At 42.9% G+C, this 20,619-nt stretch overlaps 1 protein-coding gene across 1 annotated transcript in view; it reads right to left on the bottom strand.

Annotated features, from left to right (window-relative positions):
* WNT2 (Wnt family member 2) overlaps window positions 1–20,619 on the bottom strand; it is a 48,659-nt gene that overhangs the window by 14,727 nt on the left and 13,313 nt on the right. Inside the window, exon 4 of the mRNA XM_086691802.1 lies at window positions 7,762–8,026. Coding sequence (XP_086547928.1) covers window positions 7,762–8,026 — 265 coding nt within the window. The remainder of the gene's footprint in view (window positions 1–7,761; window positions 8,027–20,619) is intronic.

Raw genomic sequence — 20,619 nt, 5'->3', positions numbered from 1 at the left:
AATAGTAGTAAATGAAAAAGGCCCCACACAGAGTATTTGGTGGCAACTAAAAGCAATCGATACAGGCTACTGCTGCATTTGAGACTTTTATGTCACCAGGGAAATGGGCAGCCAACATTTTGAGCTCTGTAAATGGTGCCCTAATGCACTTTAACATGAGGAGAAAAATTCCATTTAACAGTTCAGTTTAAGTGGGAATTTTCATAGGCCATGTGTTATAATCAGTGATCGGTGATTATAATGCTTAGTACTTACCTGTCATTTAAGCTATGACGCTGCACCAACATAACTAAGACTTCATTTCAGCTCATGATGAGCATATTTTAAGTTGTTTATAACTTGCCATTCAATTCAGTTCAACACATGTTTATATGCTGTGTGCTGAGGATCCAGTGGTGAACATAGTTCCTGCCATCATGGAATCAGAGTCCAGTGGGACAGACAGATAGCAAACAAATATTTAAATAAATTAACTAAAACTCCTGGTATATGCTATGAGTCAAGGAACAAGGCTTTCTGGGGCACCTGGGTGACTCAGTCAGCTAAGTGTCCAACTCTTGGTTTCAGCTCAGGTCATGATCTTGCAGTTCGTGGGTTCGAGCCCCACATCAGGCTGCATGCTGACAGTGTGGAATCTGCTTGGTATTCTCTCCCTCTCTCTCTCCTCCTCCCCCACTCGCTCTTTCTCTCTCAAAATAAATAAATAAACGTTAAAATTTTTTTAAAAGAAGGAACAAGGCTTTCTGAGATAGATCCTCGATACATTTGAGGAGGACCTGGTGATGGGCCACTATGCAAGTGAGAAAGTAGGGTAGCAAATGACTTGCAGGTTTATGGCTTGGCCAATGGAGTGGATGGCTCTGCTATTTTCTGAGAAGAGGAAGCTTGAGGAAAATAGGTTTTGGGAGTGGGAAAAATCAAGCGTTCACTTAATAGAATCAGGTTGCTAGCAATGTGGGCAACCTGAGAGGTGCTGTCGAGCAGGGGGTAGGACCTAGATGAGGCCTGAGATGCAGTTAAAGCCATTGTAAAAGAGGAGGCCACTCAGGGACAAAGTGCAGATGGAGAAGTGAAGAGGGCCTGCCTGGGTCCTGAAGATCTCCTTCCAAAATCCTTCCAAATTTACAAGTAGAAGAGACACTAGCAACTGAAATTGGGGAGACCAGCTCTTGGGGCAGGAGGAAAATCGGGAGACTGTGTTTCGGGAAGGGGGGGCAGGCTAATTGTGTTACATGCCACTAAGAATTTGAAAGGATGGTCCTCTGGATGGTAATTAATATTAATCATACAACATAATCAACAATTGCCTATGAACATGGTGACTCATAAGCCTCACCAATACATTGTTCATTTCATTCTCTCCTGGTTTAGTTGTCTTAGCACTTTTAAGATATCAATTCATGAATTTCTAAATGAAATCTCACTGCTGAAAGGGCTAAATAACCTATTCTTTAATTTTCCAAATTACAAATGTACAGTAAGTCCTAGTAATAGAGCAACGGAGTGTGGACAGAAACCAAGAAAGCGCCACCTTCCTGTCTGGGCTTGAGGACCCCCACACCTGGCCTGCGTCCTATTGCGTGCCCACCACCTGGCTCATCTACAGAGACCAGGGGGCCTGTGAAGGCCTGTGAGGCCAAGCACCGAGTCTGGCTTCCTCGTCTTCGCATTCCAAAGGCTTATCATAGTGTCTGGCGTACAGAAGGGGCTCAATACATATTTGATCCATGAAGCAATGAGGGACCTAGGAGGTCCTGTAGGAATTGCGCATTTAATATCAAAATAAGGTCCATGCATTCCTACCGGCTGACACGCTGTTCCCTTGTTTTCAGTCAGGTCACAATCTGAGAGGTTCAGCAAACCAGGCCCCACCACAGGGCATATCTGGATCGGTGAATCTCTGTAAATCGTGGTTGGGATTGTGTTCCCAAGGGTTCCAAGCTGTTTGCCAAATATGATTTGTGCAGAAAAAAACAGTGATACCTTAGCATTTGCACCACTCCAGGCCTGCAGCTGTCAGCCATCTATCGGGCTTTCCGTGGACAACAGGTTATACAACCGTTGAACTCTGTTTTTTGAACTTGAGGAGTGGTGGAGGGTTGCTTGTTTCCTACAGTCGGACAGGAGACCTCAGGGTGACCTCTGGCCCAGGTCAGGGTTTTTACGTCATAACGGGTGAAAGTGGCCTGTGATTAGGTGCAACCGCTTCTCTGGAGAGGACAACGGCATTCCTCAGAGATGGACTATCTCTAACTTGAGGACTCCTTTGATTTGCAGACGCCTGGGGCAATAACCAGAGCAGATAACCACACAACCGCTAGAACAGCCATCCCCGAAAGCCCCGCTTCCTAGATCTCACCTCCAACGTGGCCTGCATAATGTCATATGCACCATATCACACCGTTGTACGTACTCCTGGAATCTGAGCAGTCTTTCCAGTCAAACATCAGAGCACTCCCTTTGTTCAACTGAAGGCTGGGGGAAAATGTCTTTTGTTGTTGTTGTCCTAAGAATATCTTCCTTAATTGGTTTTTGAACTTATCATTTTGGGGGGGGAACAATTAAGGATATTTAACACTCTTGGAAACTTGAAGGGCTTGTGATTGGAAGGGACCTCGAGGCAACCTGAGCCAAACACAAGGGAAGCTTCAGTCTGACCCCTGTCTACCTCTCTACAATGGCCCCTTGTCCCATTAGGTTTCCTCACACTGCCTCTTTAGTACACAGGTCTCCCTTCTCGCTAGGTCTCCTCCCCAAATTTCAGGAGGTAAAGTGTAGATATAATGAGAAAAGTATGGACTTTTGATTTTTATTTATTTTGTTTTCTTTACTGCTTACAGTTCACACAGTCTTGGGCAAGTTAAGTAGCTTTTCTGAGCCTTCATTCCCTTCTCCATAAATTGGGGTAACTGCTCTGAAGATTCAGAGAAAATGCCCAGAAGGTATGTAGCATAGGCCTGACTCTCATAGGAACTCATGTTCCCATCACCCTTCTCCCCCTGGGGTCTGGGTCTGTCCTCACCAGGAGTACCCCGGGGTCTTGACTCACCTTCTGCATTTCTCATCGAAATTCACTAGGCTTGGTATCATTCTTTTAGGACTTCACTAAAGGGCCTACTTGATCATTTCTGTCCAGCTAATTTCTATGAAAGCTTAGATGGCTGAAATCATTTTAATGTGCTTACTCACAGTGAAAGAAGTTTCCTGAAAATGCAGGGCCTCCATGTGGAAGAACAAACACCCTCTTGTACTGGGCAAGCCCAGGCTGGAGATATTTTTGTGTGACACTTATCTAGAGCTCCTTAAATAAGGAATTTTTTTCCTTTGTAAGAGAGTAGGTATTCCAAAGAATATAATGTCTCCCGGGATTTCTTCTTACCTCATACTTATGAAAAAATAAGGAACCATGGACCGCCTAAAACATGGACTTCCCATTTTAATGTGCTTAAGTTTGAAATGCATATAGAATCTCAGCAGCAGTCCCCTGAGATTCTGATTTAATAGTTTTCTGAAGAGACCCTCACTTTGGAAAATAGTGCCTATAGACTTCATCCATTCCACAAAACCAAACTGACAGAAGAAGTGGCTCATGTCAGTCACATGAGTTGATCTGAACAGGAAGCAGGCGCTGGTTGGCAGGAGTGAAGTCAGTCAGTTACAGGCATCTATTACTTGGCAATATTCAATGTGCTCACCACCATGGGTTTTCCAGTGCTGAGAAGTGGAAGGTGCCCAATAAGTTAAATATTAAATGTGTATGATATTTTAAAAAAGCAAAATAAAACAATATGGCTACAACAAAGCAGACTGAGTGGTATGAGATGTAATCTAGGGAAAGGTTAATGCTAATCTTAACAGAGAAATGAAAAAAATTATTTGCTTTAAATTTTACTGCAAATTCTGACGTATTTGAGAGCCTGGATACATGTAAAGGAAACCCATTTCAAACATGTGGGAGTTCCATTTACCAGAAAACAGGCTCTTTCTTAGGTGGAATGATTCTAGCGAAGGGAAGAGAGTCCCTTAGTGATGTGCTCACTCAGCAATGTGGCACATTCTGGGGGCTTCTTTAATATAGACTGACAGGATGTTAGCCCTGTAACCCCCAACACCTTCCTCTCAAGACAAGGGAGCACAGCTCAGAGAAGGAATGCCACTGTGAGGTACAGGCAGGAATCTCCCCCTTCTAGTAGGTCTCAGCTCTATCACATCTCCCTGCCTCTGTGGGCAGAGGTTAGAGGCTGTTCCAGAACGATTCTGAACCACACACTTTGACAACTGTTTTGACTAATTTTCTAGAGTGTATACTATGTGAGTTTCTAGGAGAAAATGGCCAGGATAAAGCTTAATTTTTAGAAAGCCATAGGTTACACAGGCAAGGACAAGACTCCCAGCAGCTGTGTGAGTTGAAGCAGACTTTCTCAGGGAAAATCTGCATCTCATACAGGTGGCTATTCATATGTGAATTCAAGTATGAACAATGAAAACTATACTCTTTCAGTCAGAACTTTTGTCTACGTGATGGCCAACACCAGAATGGTCTTTTTATTAAAACAGCCACCTGATGGTCAACAGAATTAAAAAGAAATATGGCAAAATTTATATGGATAACTTTGGCATTTTCTTAGGTTCAGTTATAAAAGGGCATCAAGTATAGCTCAAGGAATCTTTCTTTTTTCAAAGGAAAGAATATTTGAAAGCTTTTTTGAAGTTTATTTTATATATTTTGAGAGAGAGAGAGAGAGAGAGAGAGAGAATGCATGTGGGGGAGGGGCAGAGAGAGAGGGAGAGACAGAATCCCAAGCAGGATTCATGCTGTCAGCACAGAGCCCAATGCAGGGCTTGATCTCACCAACTGGGAGATCATGACCTGAACCAAAACCAAGAGTTGGACACTTAACTGACTGAGCCACCCAGATGCCCCAAATCTAGGGATCTTAATGGAAATCTGATCCAATCTGATACATTGAAACTGGCTACTTAAAAAGAAGAAGAAGAAGAAGAAGAAGAAGAAGAAGAAGAAGAAGAAGAAGAAGAAGAAGAAGAAGAAGAACAACAACAACAACAACAACAACAACAACAACTAGGGTGACTCCAGGTTAATCAACACCAACAAGAACCAAATTCACAACTTTTTAAGATAAAAATGAGATAAGCTCAAATGAGCCTAAAATAGAATAGAAATAAATTGAGAGTGAGTAAATTATAAAACTTCCCTTAGAAAGTCAGCACCTGCCATGGGCTGCCTTGTGGCTGATGCATCTGGAGGCAGAGTGAAATGGTTAAAAGGGTGGATAGACTCTGATTCAAGCCCCTGCTCTGCTTCTTGACCAACCAAGAGTTTTTGAACAAATTCCATAACCTGTCTGTCAGAGCTTCAGTTTTTTCTCCTATAAAATGGGATAATAACATACCCACTTATAGATTCTTTGTGAGAATCAATGACAGAATGCAGATCAAGTGCTAGTGAATGGCAGGTACTACAGATGAGTTTGCTATTTTAGGATCAAGAAACAATAGTGTTCTAATACTGGGAGCAGAAAAAGCAAAGTGTGGAAGAATAACAGTATCCTGCAGAGGCATCAGGGAATAGATTCAGAATCTCCTCTGTGGGGAAGACAAAGTAAGGTCTTTATTTCATAATATGCATGAGACAGTCAAGTGGTCATCAAGCATAATAAACCGTTTGCTTCACTGTGCAAACTACTTCAATCCAAAAACCCAGAAAAGATTTCTTGGGGAAGCAGGTCTTCATACATTTGAAATGAGGGTTCTGCTTTGTAGCACCTTTATAGAGATAGTTAGTGACGAGTTGTGAATGTCAGGGTCAGGTGTACAGGCCATGGGGTCCGACAGCCAGACATCTATCCCCTCCAAGACCAGTGAGATCTTGAGCTAGTCATTCACTTTTCTCGTCAGTACAATTGGGACAATGATATTCAAGGCTGCTTATCTGATTTCAAAAGCTAAGATGTGAATTTGGTTCTTGGTTAGTGTTGATCAACCAGGAGCCACCCTCTTTTTTTTTTTCTCAGTAACTGGTTCCAATGCACTGATGTCATAGGGCGGCTCTAAGGATTAAATAAGACCATGTGTGCAATGATCTTAGCCCAGTACCTGGCACACGGGAGTCAATCCATTGTAATTCCTAAAGTGATCAAGATGTCATCATCCCCATGTCCTGTCCGAGGAGCCTGAGGTTAAACAGCTAGTTACTGGCAGAGGAGAGCCAGACCTCTGGGACAATCCAGTATCAAAGTATAGGTTTTGTGATGATTTGGCTGAAACTTTAGCCTGACAGGTAGGCTGACTTGTTAGAGGTCCCAAAGCATGTCAGGAATGCAGCAGGGCACAGCATCTGGTCCTTGCGCTAGGTACTTGTTAATCCATAGGCTGCATGTACAAACCCGCCCAAATGCTGTAAAGAACGTGCTCATCAAACCAGGAAGAAATTCAGCCACTCAGGGACAAAGGAGAAGTTCTGTACTTCCTGTGACATTCCCTGGTAATTGTGCCTCTTGGTCACTCTACTGTTAGGAGCTGGCTGCCATCTACACTGTTTTACTGGTTCCTTTGCAATTGCTTTGGATTCAAAAACAAACTCAGAATTTAAATTCAAGGATGTTTTTCCTGATAATGAATTCCCTTGCTTTCTACTAAGTCTGAGAATTTGGCTTGAGCCAGAGTTGGCTGTGGGCTTCTATCTCCTCCTATCCACTGAGACTTGTACTCATTCTTATTTTGTATCAGAGTCTTTGCAAAGACTGTTCTAAGCCTGGAGCTCAGTGTTGCCCAGGAGAAGTGAAAGGCAGAGACCAGCAGGCGCATAAAACCACAATGGTGGGAACAGCTATGTTGAGTTTGACGGAGCTGCTCTTTGAATGAGTTCAAGACAGAGAAGGTGCCCTCTGCAAGGGAAGGGTGTGGCTTAAATGAATAAAATGCCTCTTACACAGCTCTCTTCCACTGTCCACTGACAGCCAGGCCAGTGGGATGAATTTTTGCTTTCTAGTATTTGGCAACTTCTCAGCATATTGGAAAGAGCGAGAGAGGGAGAAGTATGGCAGATTTCAAAACAGGCTAACTTTATTTAATTTATTTAATTTTTTTTTTCAGAGAGAGAGAGAGAGAGAGAGATCTCAAGCATGTGAGTGCAAGCAGTGGAGGGGAAGAGGGAAAGGAGAGAGAACCTTAAGCAGGCTTGTACCCAGTGTGGAGCTCAAAGTGAGGCTCGATCTCACGACCGTGAGATCATGGGCTGAGCCAAAATCAAGAGTTAGATGATCAACTGACTGAGCCACCCAGGTGCCCCCAAAGCAAGCTAACTTTAAAGCCCTGGACCCCTCTTCCAGAGTCACAGAGGTGGTATTTGTGAGGGGGAAGGTACCTTACATAGCTCTACTCTTCTTGGCTCCCAGATCACAGGAAAGATGCTGGGTTGCTGTACAGGGTCGTTAGTCGACCAGTTAGAGTTTTGTCAAGGCCGAAGAATCTTGCTAATCTACATATTTTGACTCTTTGCCATGTACTTTCTTGGGTTCACATTCCTCCAGAACCTGCACATTATCAACCCATTTCTCCAGCTGCTTAGGAAAGCTCTCTGTGCACTTTAAATATGACTTATAAGAACACGAACTTTGAATCTGAAGGCATCAAGCTGCACTTACAGAACTGTCAGGCTGAAATACAGAACTGCATTTAAATTGTGGAGTATTGATTGTGAAAGAATTAGGTACCGTGAATAATGTGCGTTGAACTTACCTGCATCTCGGTCCCTGATACAATAGTCTGGAGAATTCTCAAAATACACAAGGTCATTTTTTGTTGGCTTCTTAAACCTCTTGTTAGCCACAGTGAAACCAGTGCCATCCTGGTTCATGACGACCTGGATGGCCCCGTTGTACTTCCTCCAGAGGTAATCGCCCGTTTTTCTGAAGTCAGCCATGGCCAGCCAGCACGTCCTCAGAGTACACGAGCCACTCACTCCGTGACACTTGCATTCTTGTTTCAAGAACCGCTTTACCGCCTGCCGGAAGAGATGGGCAAGTTCAGTGCAGGCGGACTCAAGCTCCTGACACAAGCTACAAACTCCTTACCTCGGAGCAATGCAGAAGTGACTCTGATGACACAGGATCCTGGGGCTCAGGACTGGGAGATGGTGGTAGCTTCAGCCACACCCCCTGACTACGGTAGGTGGGGTACTGGGGAGAATCGGGGCAGGGGGCTTGCCTGACTGTGAACCCTATTTGGCTATCGGTATAACAAGAACCTCACCAATTTGAATTTTATAGGGTACAGGGCCAGTTTGACAAGCGAGAGAATGAATTAGAGTTCCTTTCTAAATAAATATGGCTTTATTATATTAAAAATATATAGTATTACTCAGTAATTGCTAAGCCTGCTTCTTTCAGTAAGCCAATAGTAGTGACTGTTACCATTTGCAGGGTCCTATCCATGTTCCAGGCATCGCGCGAATGCTTTCTCCACTCTATCTCAGTGACCTGAACCTTCACACAATCCCATGCTACCATATTTATTTTGCAGATGATGGAAGAGCAACTATGAGGGACATAAAAGCACCTGCCTAAAGTTCCACAGCTGGTATAGGACAGAGCCAGGGTACACTGGAAATCCAGCCAGTGGCCCTGAGAATGCCATTAAATTTGGGAGAGTGTCACTCAGGTCTGGCCAAAGTATTCAGCTTAGATGACAGGGCTGAGCTTGCTCTGTTTTGTTTGTTTGTTTGTTTTTTGTTTTTTGTAGAAGGGAAACAAAGGCACATGGGACAAGCCTGTCTCAGCTGGCTTGGATGGCCTGGATGGCCTCCATGAATAGGCTGTAAGCCTGTGGACAGGGAAGGGCTCTGGTGGACCCTGGAACCACCCAGGGACATTTCTGTTTTGGTCTTGGGATTAGCCAGCAGACCTGTGCCAGCCCCAACGCAATTTTGTGAGTGTTAGGTGGCCCTGGCACATCTCTCCTTGGCTCGGCTGAGTGAAGAAGGTCATGAGCACCCATGGTCCTCAGAGCCATCCTGAGCTACCACTGTTCCCATTTCACAAGTGAGGAAACTAGGGATCAGGGAAGTAAGATGACTGGCCCACATTGCTAGGCCTGGGTGTGGAATGGCAGGTGCAAACCCAGACTATGGATGTACAAATGAATGGATTTCCCCAAAATATTTTCTCAGAGTATGTTTTCTGACTAAAAACCTTCCTGTGTTCCCTTTTTCTTATGATTCACTACTTTAACCATTGTCATTCCCCCCCTTACAGAACTCATCTCTTGCTCAATCAATCACTTTTCCAAATTATTATTATATTGAGAGAGCATTTTGTTGCTCATGGGAGATCATGACTGATGAGTAGGGGCTTCCCCCATCAGATGCCCAAAACAACGTGATAACACAGAAGGGCAGTGTAGGTGGCCAGCCTTAGAGGTCTCACTAAAACCATGTGGTTGCTCCTTGGCTCAGTCTTGGAGCAGAGAGGGAGAAACCAGCCAACTGAGGGCTCCCATCCTCTCTTATTTGCATCCCCAAGACAGCATCTCGGGGTGGAAGGCATAGGCAGAGGGGGCAGTGAACTCCCTTGATGACATTATCCAAGGTGGTACTATGAACAACATTCTAAGGGTAACACACTGAGAGAAATATTTCCAAGAACTTGGATGTGGTAGTTTCAGTCCTGCCCTGCCTACTTCCCGAGATTCCAGTATAATTGGTCTGGGTGTGGGATGTGGGTTGGTGGCTCCAGCACACATCCCAGGGGGAGCTCCCTGCAGTACACTTGCTGACCCTTCCCCACCCCAAACACACACACAGACAACAGCATTCCAGGCTGCCTCTCCAGGGTCTCACCTGGGTAACTTTGCCCAACCTGGTTTTGCCTCTTTCACAGATTGTTTCTTTTCTAACCACGTGTGTAGAAAGGTTCTTCATTCAAGAAAGTCAGCCCCAAAAAAGCATTCTAGAGCTGAAGGAACCAAGACATCATGGTGGCTCTATGGTTGTGACTTCACTCACACCCTTCCCAGTTGGGTCCTCAGCATCCCATGTTTCCCGCTTTGCCCCTGATGGTGGAACGTGCCCTGTTACATTTGAAACCTGTCCTCTTCAGCATGAGCTGGCCTTGAAGGGCAAAGACAGAGAAGTGAGCAGGGGGAGTGTCATCAGGTTGGCCCTCTGGGTCACAGGGATCCGGGGGTATTTAAGGGATGTCATAGAATGAACTCCTTTTCTGGAACTACACTCCCACCATGTGCCTCCCTACCCCCATATCTATATTCCAGGTGTTTGGTATGTGGTTCACTGGGTGACCTGGACAGCAGGCCTCCACCACAGACACAACCCTACGAGGGTCACCTTGGCCCCTGACTGCCCCATTTGGGTCTCACCTGTCCAAGCATGAGACCCACTATCTCAGTAGTGCCATATAATACTCACTCCGTGCCAAGTGCTTGGGAATTGAATGTTCATTCTTCAAAGATTATTCCTTTTAAAACTGTGTTATTTACTCATAAATAACACTCTTAGCTCTAAAAATGACAGGAACTATTACTGCCCTTCCTTTGTACTGATAAACTTCCAGGTTACAAACTTTGAAGTTGTTATTTTAGATGATTAACTGAAGCATTTGCATATTAATTGAAAGTTGGATTTTACACATCTTATGAATCCTTAAAAATACACACAGCAGTGGTACACACTGTTGATCATCATCATCATCATGTGCAATAGACATTCCCCTCTTCCATCATAAGTTTTGTTCAAGTGTTGGGCAGCCACGTGCTTCAGAACCGGCCAGGCCTGTCTCTGACCCAGAGCGGCCCAAATCAGTAATAGTAATTTCATTGTGCTGTTACTGATTCAGTTTGGGCCAGTATGATGTTAGGAGGAATCTGTAGGCAGACTTGTGAGAAAGATTTCTTTACTCTTTAAAAGAGACACAGGAGGAGAAGCTGCTTTTCTCTGTCTCCAGATGCAGTTTTCTGCAGCAGTCCCTTTGAGACACGATGCAGCCAACACAGGACCAGCAACAAGCTGGTGGTGGTGGTATTGGAAGACGGTGGGAAGAACTGGGTGTGGAGGATGTCGCTGAGCTGCTTTAATGAACCCACCTTGGCCCTGCCCTGTCTCTGTCCTTCTTGTGATCCAAGATATTAAGTTTGTGCCCCCAGGGGCTGTTACTTACAACTGAAAGTATTTCAACTGGAACCATGGTCAGTTTTTGACTGTGTATGAATCACAGGCTCCATCTGACAGTTAACCTTGGGGGTAAGTGAGACCTTCTCTAATGCTGGGTTTGCTTACACCTCCAGGCCCCAATCTTTTTTTTTTTTTTTGGGGGGGGGGGGGACAGAGAGAGACAGAGCATGAACGGGGGAGGGGCAGAGAGAGAGGGAGACACAGAATCGGAAACAGGCTCCAGGCTCTGAGCCATCAGCCCAGAGCCTGACGCGGGGCTCGAACTCACGGACTGCGAGATCGTGACCTGGCTGAAGTCGGACGCTTAGCCGACTGCGCCACCCAGGCGCCCCATAGGCCCCACTCTTAACACACAGCCTGTTCAGGGCTCAGTCACAGATCGGGGCCACCTCCACCTCTGGGTTTGCAGACTTGAAATTCAAACTCTTAACTTTGAAGGGGACAACACTCTGCTCAGAGAGGCAGAGGGAAGGGGAGCTAAGCCACGGTGGCCTGATTTATAGAGTAGCTGATGTAAGAATAAGGAATGGGACTGAGAAACTCAGTGAGTTCAGGAACTTCCTAGTTTAAAAGAAGTCCCATAATCAAATGTTGTTATAAGAACACTGTAACAATAGCCACTTATTCCTCTACTGTTTTATAGGCCAGGATCTGTGACAGGTGGTTCACACACATTATCTTATCTAATTACCACAATTAGGCAAAATAGGTTATTATTCCCATTCTATAATTATGAAAACCAGGGCTCATTGAGGAAAGTAAAATCCCCAGAGTTACCCAGATAGACAGAGGCAGAACTAGGGGGTGAGTCAATGTCTCATTCCCAGATCTACACTCTTTCTAAAAACATTTAAAATCCTATATAACTTGCATTGTTCTTTTCTCAAATGTTGCATTATGCATACTGTTTCCCTCCATTCTTTTGAATAACTTAAGAATTGGCTAGATAAGATTATCTGCATAATGGAGAAAAAGGAGGTAGAGAGATTAAGTAGGAGGTATTATATTGCACCTTCCAAACTAATAGTCATCAAAAATCTATTTGACAGGCAATCCACAGAAAAAATAGAAAGTCCCAAGAAAAATACATATGATGTTCAACTTCACCAGTATCAGAGAAATGCAAACTAAAAGAAGGCAATACTTTTTTTTTGCCCATCAGATTAACAAATAGTACAAAACTTGGTAATATTTGGTATTCGTAAGAGTTCCAGGGGGAAATGCCTTAACAAACTGTTGGTGGAAGAGTAAATTCATAAATGGAAAGCATTTTTGCAACACCTGTCAAAATTTTAAATTTATGTATCCTTTGACCTCCGTGATTCCACTCTGAAAATATTTGCGCAAACTTTAAAGGATACATACCCATATGGATGTTCATTGCAGCATACTCAGCAATAGCAAAATATTAGGAAAAAAGCCCAAATGACGTCAACAGGAAAATGGTTAAGCAAATTATGGTACATGCTTAATAATGGAATATTATGTGGTCTTTGAATAATGAGGCAGATCAGTATTACAGAATGAAAGGAAGCCAAGTGACAAAAATAAATTGCAGAAATAATTGCATATGTGGTATGATCCACTTTTTAAAGGCCTGCATATGGATGCATACACAGAGAAAGAAGGGAACACATGTTCTTTTACAATCTGGCTGCAGTCTGAGGGGTTGCATGGTCTGGAAAGAGAGGGAAAAACAGAGTCAAACTCTTTGATAGGTAAAGGGGGTTAAGAGGTACAAACTTCCAGTTATAAGTCATGGAAGTGAAAAGTATAGCATGGGGAGTATAATCGATAATATCGTAATAACGTTGTATGGTGACAGGTGCTAACCACACTAACAGTGAGTAATGTATAGAATTGTTGCATCAATATGTTGTACACTTGAAACTGATATAACATTGTGTGTTAATTATACTTTAACTTAAAAAAAGGGGGGTCAAGCTCTGTACTGAAGTCTGCAGAGTAAAACAACAGGAATCTGGGGATTGCTCCCTGGCATCTGGAGAGAGCAGAGCAGCGCTTCTCATTGTGGCTAGGCATTAAAATCACCTGGGGATGGCTTCCAGCGCCCAGACTGGCCCCTCCCTGGGCAGAATAAAACAGAACCTAGCGGGGGGTGGGCCCCCGGCCTCGAGGTTACAAGGGTCTCAGGTGCTTCTAATGTGAGGCCACGGTGGAGAACTGTGAATCCCAAATCACGTCCAAGCCAGGAATGTCCTGGAGGAGGGAAGAAGCAGCACTGCCCCAGCGTCCCGTCCTGGGGCCCACCGAGGGCCGGTGCAGGTGAGACACTCCCGTGGCAGAGAGCCGCATTATATTTCTAGGAACAGGCAGAGCTGACTATTGAATTAGGATTTGTGTCCTAACCTGTCTCCAAAGCATTCTAGTCTCCGGGAAGAAATGGCCACAGGAAACAATTTGTGCTCATGCTATTTTGGAGGGAATCAAAGATGGGGGTGGAGTAAAAGCCAAGTGCTTTTGAGGACCATGCGGCAGTGGAGGAGCCTGCCTGAGGGGACATGCTGGTGAGGGGAGGGGGGAGGGGCTGGTGGGCTCCCCACAGGGCCCTCAGGAGGAGAGCAGCTGCAGACTTACCTGTGTGGCAGAGGGAGTAGGCAAAGCAGGGGACCTGGAGACATCCCAGGGGCTGCCAGACTGTCTGGGCTTTTTGTGTTTGTTTGCTTTTAAATTATGACTTTCAGAATTTTTAATTAAAGAAATATGGGCACATGCTTTAAAAATATCAGGGGCGCCTGGGTGGCTCAGTCGGTTGAGCGTCCGACTTCGCTCAGGTCACGATCTCGCGGTCCGTGAGTTCGAGCCCCGCGTCGGGCTCTGGGCTGATGGCTCAGAGCCTGGAGCCTGTTTCCGATTCTGTGTCTCCCTCTCTCTCTGCCCCTCCCCCGTTCATGCTCTGTCTCTCTCTGTCCCAAAAATAAATAAACGTTGAAAAAAAAAATTTTTAAAAATAAAAATATCAGATAGTCCAGGAAAGATCGGGGGTAAAATAGCAGAAACCTTCTGTTGTACCCTTCTCCTCACTCCCACTTTTTCTGACAGCCCAGCACAACCCCAGAGATGGTCATTCGAAATGATTTCTGTGCTTAGCCTTCTGGTGGTTACCTAAATGCTTATACAAACAGTTCTCTGTGAGCGGACCCCTGACTTAGGGAGAAATCAAAACAGGCATCCCATCTTCAAGACATTTGATAGACATCTGCCAGAAAATTGTCATAATAACTAAACAAATCTACTACAGTAACCACGAGGTGAACAGAGCCCTCTGGAGGGGTGCAGTGCAGTGTTGGCACAACTGAATGTGGCAGCCCCGTGTGTGACTGTGAACCTACTGACTAACATGGTATATTTCCTAAGAGACTTCTTACGGTGGTTGGGAATTTAACCTAGTCCTCACTTCCCTCACCTCACCTCTCAACATGGTTGTATCGCAGTTCTGGTGATCTAGGCAACTTCAAGGAGCAAACTTACACCTGTTCTTGTTCCAAAAGGTGCTGTCTCATCTGAGGATAATGCAGTCCCTCTTCCCTCCTCCCCTTCTGCTTCCCAGTCTCCATCAGCATTGCCCGTCCTTTTATAGGGACAAAGATGAGAGCAGTAAAGTCCTGTTCTGTGACTCTGCTTGTCTCCCACAATGTGTCTAGACGTTGATTCTAAAAATTGAAAACAGTCAACATTTAGGTGATACTGTTGACAACGCATCCAAGGACCATGCCAGCACAGCAGGTCCTAATGTCTAGTCCAGTATCACAGCCTCTGTGCCAAAGAATGTTACTGGGGTGAAGTTTGTGGTTTTCCCATTTTACTTGCTACCAATTTCATTTGTTTTGCACTCCCACAGTCTTTCCATCTTTCCTACCACTTCTCTCATTTCCTGGGGTCTTTGCAATCTTCCATCATCTTCCAACCTGGACTGGTTACACAGCTGAGACCCAACATCATGCCTTCCCAGTCTGGACACACTACCTTGCTGATGCCACATTCACTCTTTTCTGGTTTATTCCTTCTCTTTGCAGCAACTTCTTGAGTAACTCCTTCGGGGTGCATGGGGGATATGTTGTCTGAACTCTTGTGTGTCTAAAACGTCTTTATTCAGCTTTCTTACTAGACGAAGAGTTTGGCTGGGTATAGAATTCTGGGTTGAAAATAATTTTCCCTCAAAACTGTGAAAGTATTCCTCCACGGGCTCTGGCATCTAGTGGTGCAGATGGGAAGTCTGATGTCTGGCTGATTCTTTGGCAAGTGACTTTTGTTTTCATTTCACTTTGTATTTTTTTCTACATGGAAGTCTCCAGATACTTTCCTTTATCCTGGGTGTTCTGAAATATCACCATGGTATTTAGGATTTGAAAAAAAATTAATCCTGCTCAGCTCTTAGTGGGCCTTTTCACTCTGGAAACTCATGTCCTTCAGCACTGAGACTTTCTCTTAATATTTTCCTCCCCTCAAATCTTTTGAGTTTCTTTATGACATTCTAATTAGTCAGCTGCTGAGCTTTCTGAGTTAATCTGTTATGCCTTATATTTTCTCTCTTATATTTTTAATACTTTCTGGCTTCTTGAGAAAGAAATTCCATTAAAGCAACACTCCTGGCTCTCTCCATTCCCTTACTGATTTCTCTCCAAGGGAGTAGTAACTTGTCCATTTGGTGGGTTTAGAGGAAGGACAGGGCTTGTGTGCCTGAGTTGCTGCTAATTGGGTATCTGCCAGCCTGTGGAGAAGATGAGTTATGATCAGTTCCTGCCCTCCAGCAAGGGGATCCCTGCAGGGGCTCCATCGGGCAGCCTGTGACAGGGTGAGTAAGTCTGTCCATTTCAGGGGTGGAATTCTAGGAAGTATTTCTAAGCTTTAAAGCTACATCCCCTAGTGCAGCTTTTTTTCAGTAGAGCAACAGACATTTTTATTCTACCTATCCACCTTCCTGATCCATTTTTCAATTGGTTCCAAATTCAAGTGGGAATGATGGGTATTCTTTATGGATTCCCTTAAACTCCATTTGTCTTTTGGGCTTCTTTTTTCTTTTTCTTATTTTATTTATTTATTTATTTATTTTTGAGGCAAAATTGGTATATAACATTATACAAGTTCCAGATGTACATAATTTGACATCTGTATACATTATAAAGTGATCACCACCAAAAGTCTAGTTACCATCCATTCTATAGTTGACCCCCTTCACCCAATTCACCCACTGCTCAACCCCCCTTCCCCTCAAGTAACCAACAATCTGTTCTCAATCTATGAGTTTGTTTTGTACTGTTTTGTTGGTTCATTTTGTTTTTTTAGATTCCACATAAGAATGAAATCTGTATGATATTTGTCTTTCTCAGTCTGACTTCACTTAGTATAATACCCTCAAGATCTATCTGTGTTGTCACAAATGGCAGGATTACATTCTTTATGGCTGAGTAGTGTTCCACTGTGTATATATACCACATACTATTTATCCATTCATCCATTGATGGTGACTGTGGCTGCTTCTAGATCGTGGCTATTGTAAATAATGCTGTGATGAACATAGGGTGCAGACAGTTGTTCAAATTAGTCTTCTAATATTCTTCAGATAAATACCTAGCCATGAAATACCTGGATCATATGGAAGATCTATTGTTAGTTTTCTGAGGAATCTCCATAATCTTTTCCTGGGCTTCTCATTGTAATTTCTGGGGAGGTTTCTTTGACTATCTTTTCCACATTCTTTCCTATTTTCTATTTGTCACTTTTTCAAAGCATCCATTCTTGTAGTTTATGGATGTTAATGTTTTCATAAATATTTATGAGGTGACTAATTAGGCTTTTAAAAAGTTCTCTTCTCATCCCTGAATTATTGTGTTTTCTTCATGAGGTCATTTTTCCTGCAATTTTTTATCTTTTTCTTTCATGCTGCTGAATTTAATCAAATATATGGTAATCCTTGGACAGTCTTTTCATATTTAAGAATGACATCATAAAAAGGTGTTTAGGAATTCTGGTTATATGGGTGGAGTTTGTGGGCCAGAGAGGTTGACTTTCTGGTGAGTCTGTAGGACACTGGCTGTTATGCTGGAGACTAACTCTGCAAAGCCTGGGAGGTTAAGCCAGACTTCCAGGAGTTGTGCTCATGGGTGGAGGGAGGGGATGGGGTTTGTTATTCCACCTATGTGTTTTTCAGTTACTCCCCATTTTCAGTACCATGCTTCTCTCCTGTGCTTATTAGTATTCAAATTTTTCTCAGGGCATCTTGGCTCCCACTTTGGCTATTGCCCCATCTGCTTTTTCTTCCCCCCCTTCCCATCTGCTTTTACTCTCCTATACTGTGGCTTCTCCAACCTTCTTCATCAGTTACAACTTCTTCATTTGCTTCCCACTTTCCAGAAATTTCTTTGGATCTCTCATTTCTTTGATCATTCTCTTTATTGTTGATTTAAACCATTTTTATCCCATTGCTATAATTTTACTGAGGTTTCGGGAGAAAGATGTGAGATACTTTATGTCCTGTCCACAGCCTTGAGTCTGCACTGAAATATCTGGAAGGAGATGAGGACTGTGGGGTGGGGGGTGGGGGATTTCCCCATTTTCCATAGATATTTAACTGCTCCATTTACTTTTGTTTGAGCAAGTATTGTTTCATAGCAGGAAGAAGGAACACTAGAAAGAATTGGTTACAATGACTTGCTATCTCTCTCCAGTGTGTGATGGTGAAAGCTTCTTCTAAAAACAGAATCATGACACAGGTCTTGTTTTCTCTTGTCTTGAATCTTTCCTAAGGACGACTAAAGGATCCCTTGTGCTTCCTTCTTCGATTCTTAATGGCTGCTGCTTAAAGGTTGCTGTCAAGATTCAGTCTTCTCTACCTCCTCTTGCGCCTTCTCATGGTCCTCGTGGCTTTTCATGTCACCAAACTGGCCAGCAGGGTCTGCATCAACCCCTCTCCCCTCACCATTCACTTGATCCCATCTCATTTTTATTCTGTGGCATCTGGTGAAGAAATACTTACTCATTTGACATGACTACTTAAAAAAAAAATAAATTTGACTCCTAAGGACAGCAGCACTCTTTCGGTGTTTAGCCTCATAGAAACCATTTTTTTAGCTTACCAGATAACTTTTCTCAAAAAAATCTTCAATAGGCTCATAATTGCTTCAGTGCTAAAATCTTACTTAGCAGATTCTTTATGTGGCCCTTAAATGTCTAATTTTGAGTATTTGTCTAAGCCTTTGGTTTGCAGAGGCTATTTTCTTTTTTTTAATTTTTTTTTTACTGTTTGTTTATTTTTGAGACAGAGACAGAGTGTGAGCGGAAGAGGAGCAAAAGAGAGAGACAGAATCCAAAGCAGGCTCCAGGCTCTGAGCTGTCAGCACAGAGCCCAACACAAGGCTCAAACTTGTGAACCATGAGATCATGACCTGAGCTGAAGCCAAAGTCAGACACTTAACTGACTGAGCCACCCAGGTGCCCCCGCAGAGGCTATTTTCTACTCTTAGAACTTAAGAAACTTCTAAATATTAGCATTCTGTACCAAAGAGACAAAAGCCTATTTTTTTAAGCTATAGAAGAAGGTGATACATGCATTGAGTGAGCTAGAACAACTCTATTTTATATTTATTTGCCCAACTTACTGTCAGAGCATAATAATGAAGCAGAACATCCGTTAGGGTCTTACCATATGTCAAACCATGCTAAGCACTTTATACTCACTGCTTACTTAATCTACACAAACACTTCATATTCACTGTCTTATTTAATCCACACAAGCATGTAAGGTATATACTATTTTTACCCCACTTACTTTACAGATGAAGATATTGAGATACCTCAAAGCTGAGGATCTTGCCCTAGGTCCTACAGGCAGTGTGGCTGAGTTAGGATGTACCCAAACTGTGTCTGCCACCAAGTCCATGCCCCAAATCACTCTGCCGGTGTTTCTCATACTGGGGTTTGCCACTCCATCCCCTAGGGGTTCATGTTCTCTCGGTTCAGTGAGTTTTATAAAGGTTTTTACATGTAGTGTTTGTATATCTAACTATAGTCTACAAAGAATTATTTTCCAGTTAGAAAGACAGACTTCTCCCAAGGAGAATGAAGTTTTGGTCTCTTAAGTCAGCTTTTCTGAAAATGGAGCCCAAGTAACCCCAGGGTGTCTTTGTGCAACTTCTTTACAAGATATCTCTTCCTATCAAGGGCAATCAACCCTATACTGTGTGAAATATATGCCAACTTAACTATTGACCTTGCCTTAGAAATTCAATTTAGAATTTATTTTAGCTCCTTTATGCTATGTTTTAACTAAATTACTTAGTTAAACTGGGGCATTCAAAGTGTTAGGACTTCACTTTTTAGTTGGGTGTATGCCACAAAGCAACTAGTATATTTCTGGTCTTATATCAGTTTTCCTGAGGGAAACACACATTAAAACATTTAATTTTCAGATGCTGGCTTAAAGTCAAGTACATTTATTAGCAATTAAGTCTTTTTGACAGGTCCACATCTCTAAGATGAGAGTTAGTGAAAATCAGACCAACTTATATCTTTCAAATATACCTGCTCTGGGACCAGGAAAACAAGGGATATTTATTAGCAACCTGTGCAGTTAATTTGCATATGCAATCATTTATTAACTGTCTTGAGCACTGTCATTCTTCAAAAACACTAACTGTGGGTGGGCTTAGCTAGGAAATATAAGGTGTGGAATTTATATTTGAGGAATTCAAGAACATTACCGTTGACTAACCATATATATAATAATTCTTATTGACTAATGAGGCCAGTCTAAAAAAATTTCTATGAATAATAGAACTTTACATGGAACTGTAGCAATTTTGTGAAGAGTTATTCTCTGCTTTAGGTCTTTAATTCTGGTTAGTTTTTGATTCATATGCTCTATAAAGATCTATAGTATCAAGCACATACTATTTTTAGGTCCAAGAAGGCAGGGCTGGGGTTGATGGAACTGATCTACCTTTTTTAAATGCATTTAATTCTACAAACTAAGACTAATTAGAAAACAAATATCTTTTAAGTGGGATTTGTGCCTCATAAGGATGTTCAAGATTATTTAAAGGAGAGTTTAGATGAATACGAGGTTAAAACAATCTGGCTTTGTAATTCAGTTTGGTTTTATCATTTTCTATTGATATTGCTTACTTTTTGATAATGTGGTTTGTTTTTAATCATGTCCAGTTCTCTTGGTTCAGACCAATTATTAATTATTTATCTTAAGGGTCATCACAGGAAGTGATATCTTCAAAGTTTTATTAGGCCCAAGATTTACTTGCCTATAAGGCTGTGCTTATGTCTTGGAAAATATCCATTTCTTTTGACTTTGGACATGTTTCCTGTAGGCAGAACTTAGAAGTATCTGCTTTTGTGGGCCAAGCTCAGGGGAAAGGACACAACACTGACCTTGAGAGGCA

Source organism: Puma concolor, chromosome A2, assembly GCF_028749965.1.
Source record: "Puma concolor isolate L17-30 chromosome A2, mPumCon1.1.hap2, whole genome shotgun sequence".
NCBI classification, from domain to species: Eukaryota; Metazoa; Chordata; class Mammalia; order Carnivora; family Felidae; genus Puma; species Puma concolor.
This window is presented reverse-complemented; position numbering and strand designations above follow the sequence as displayed.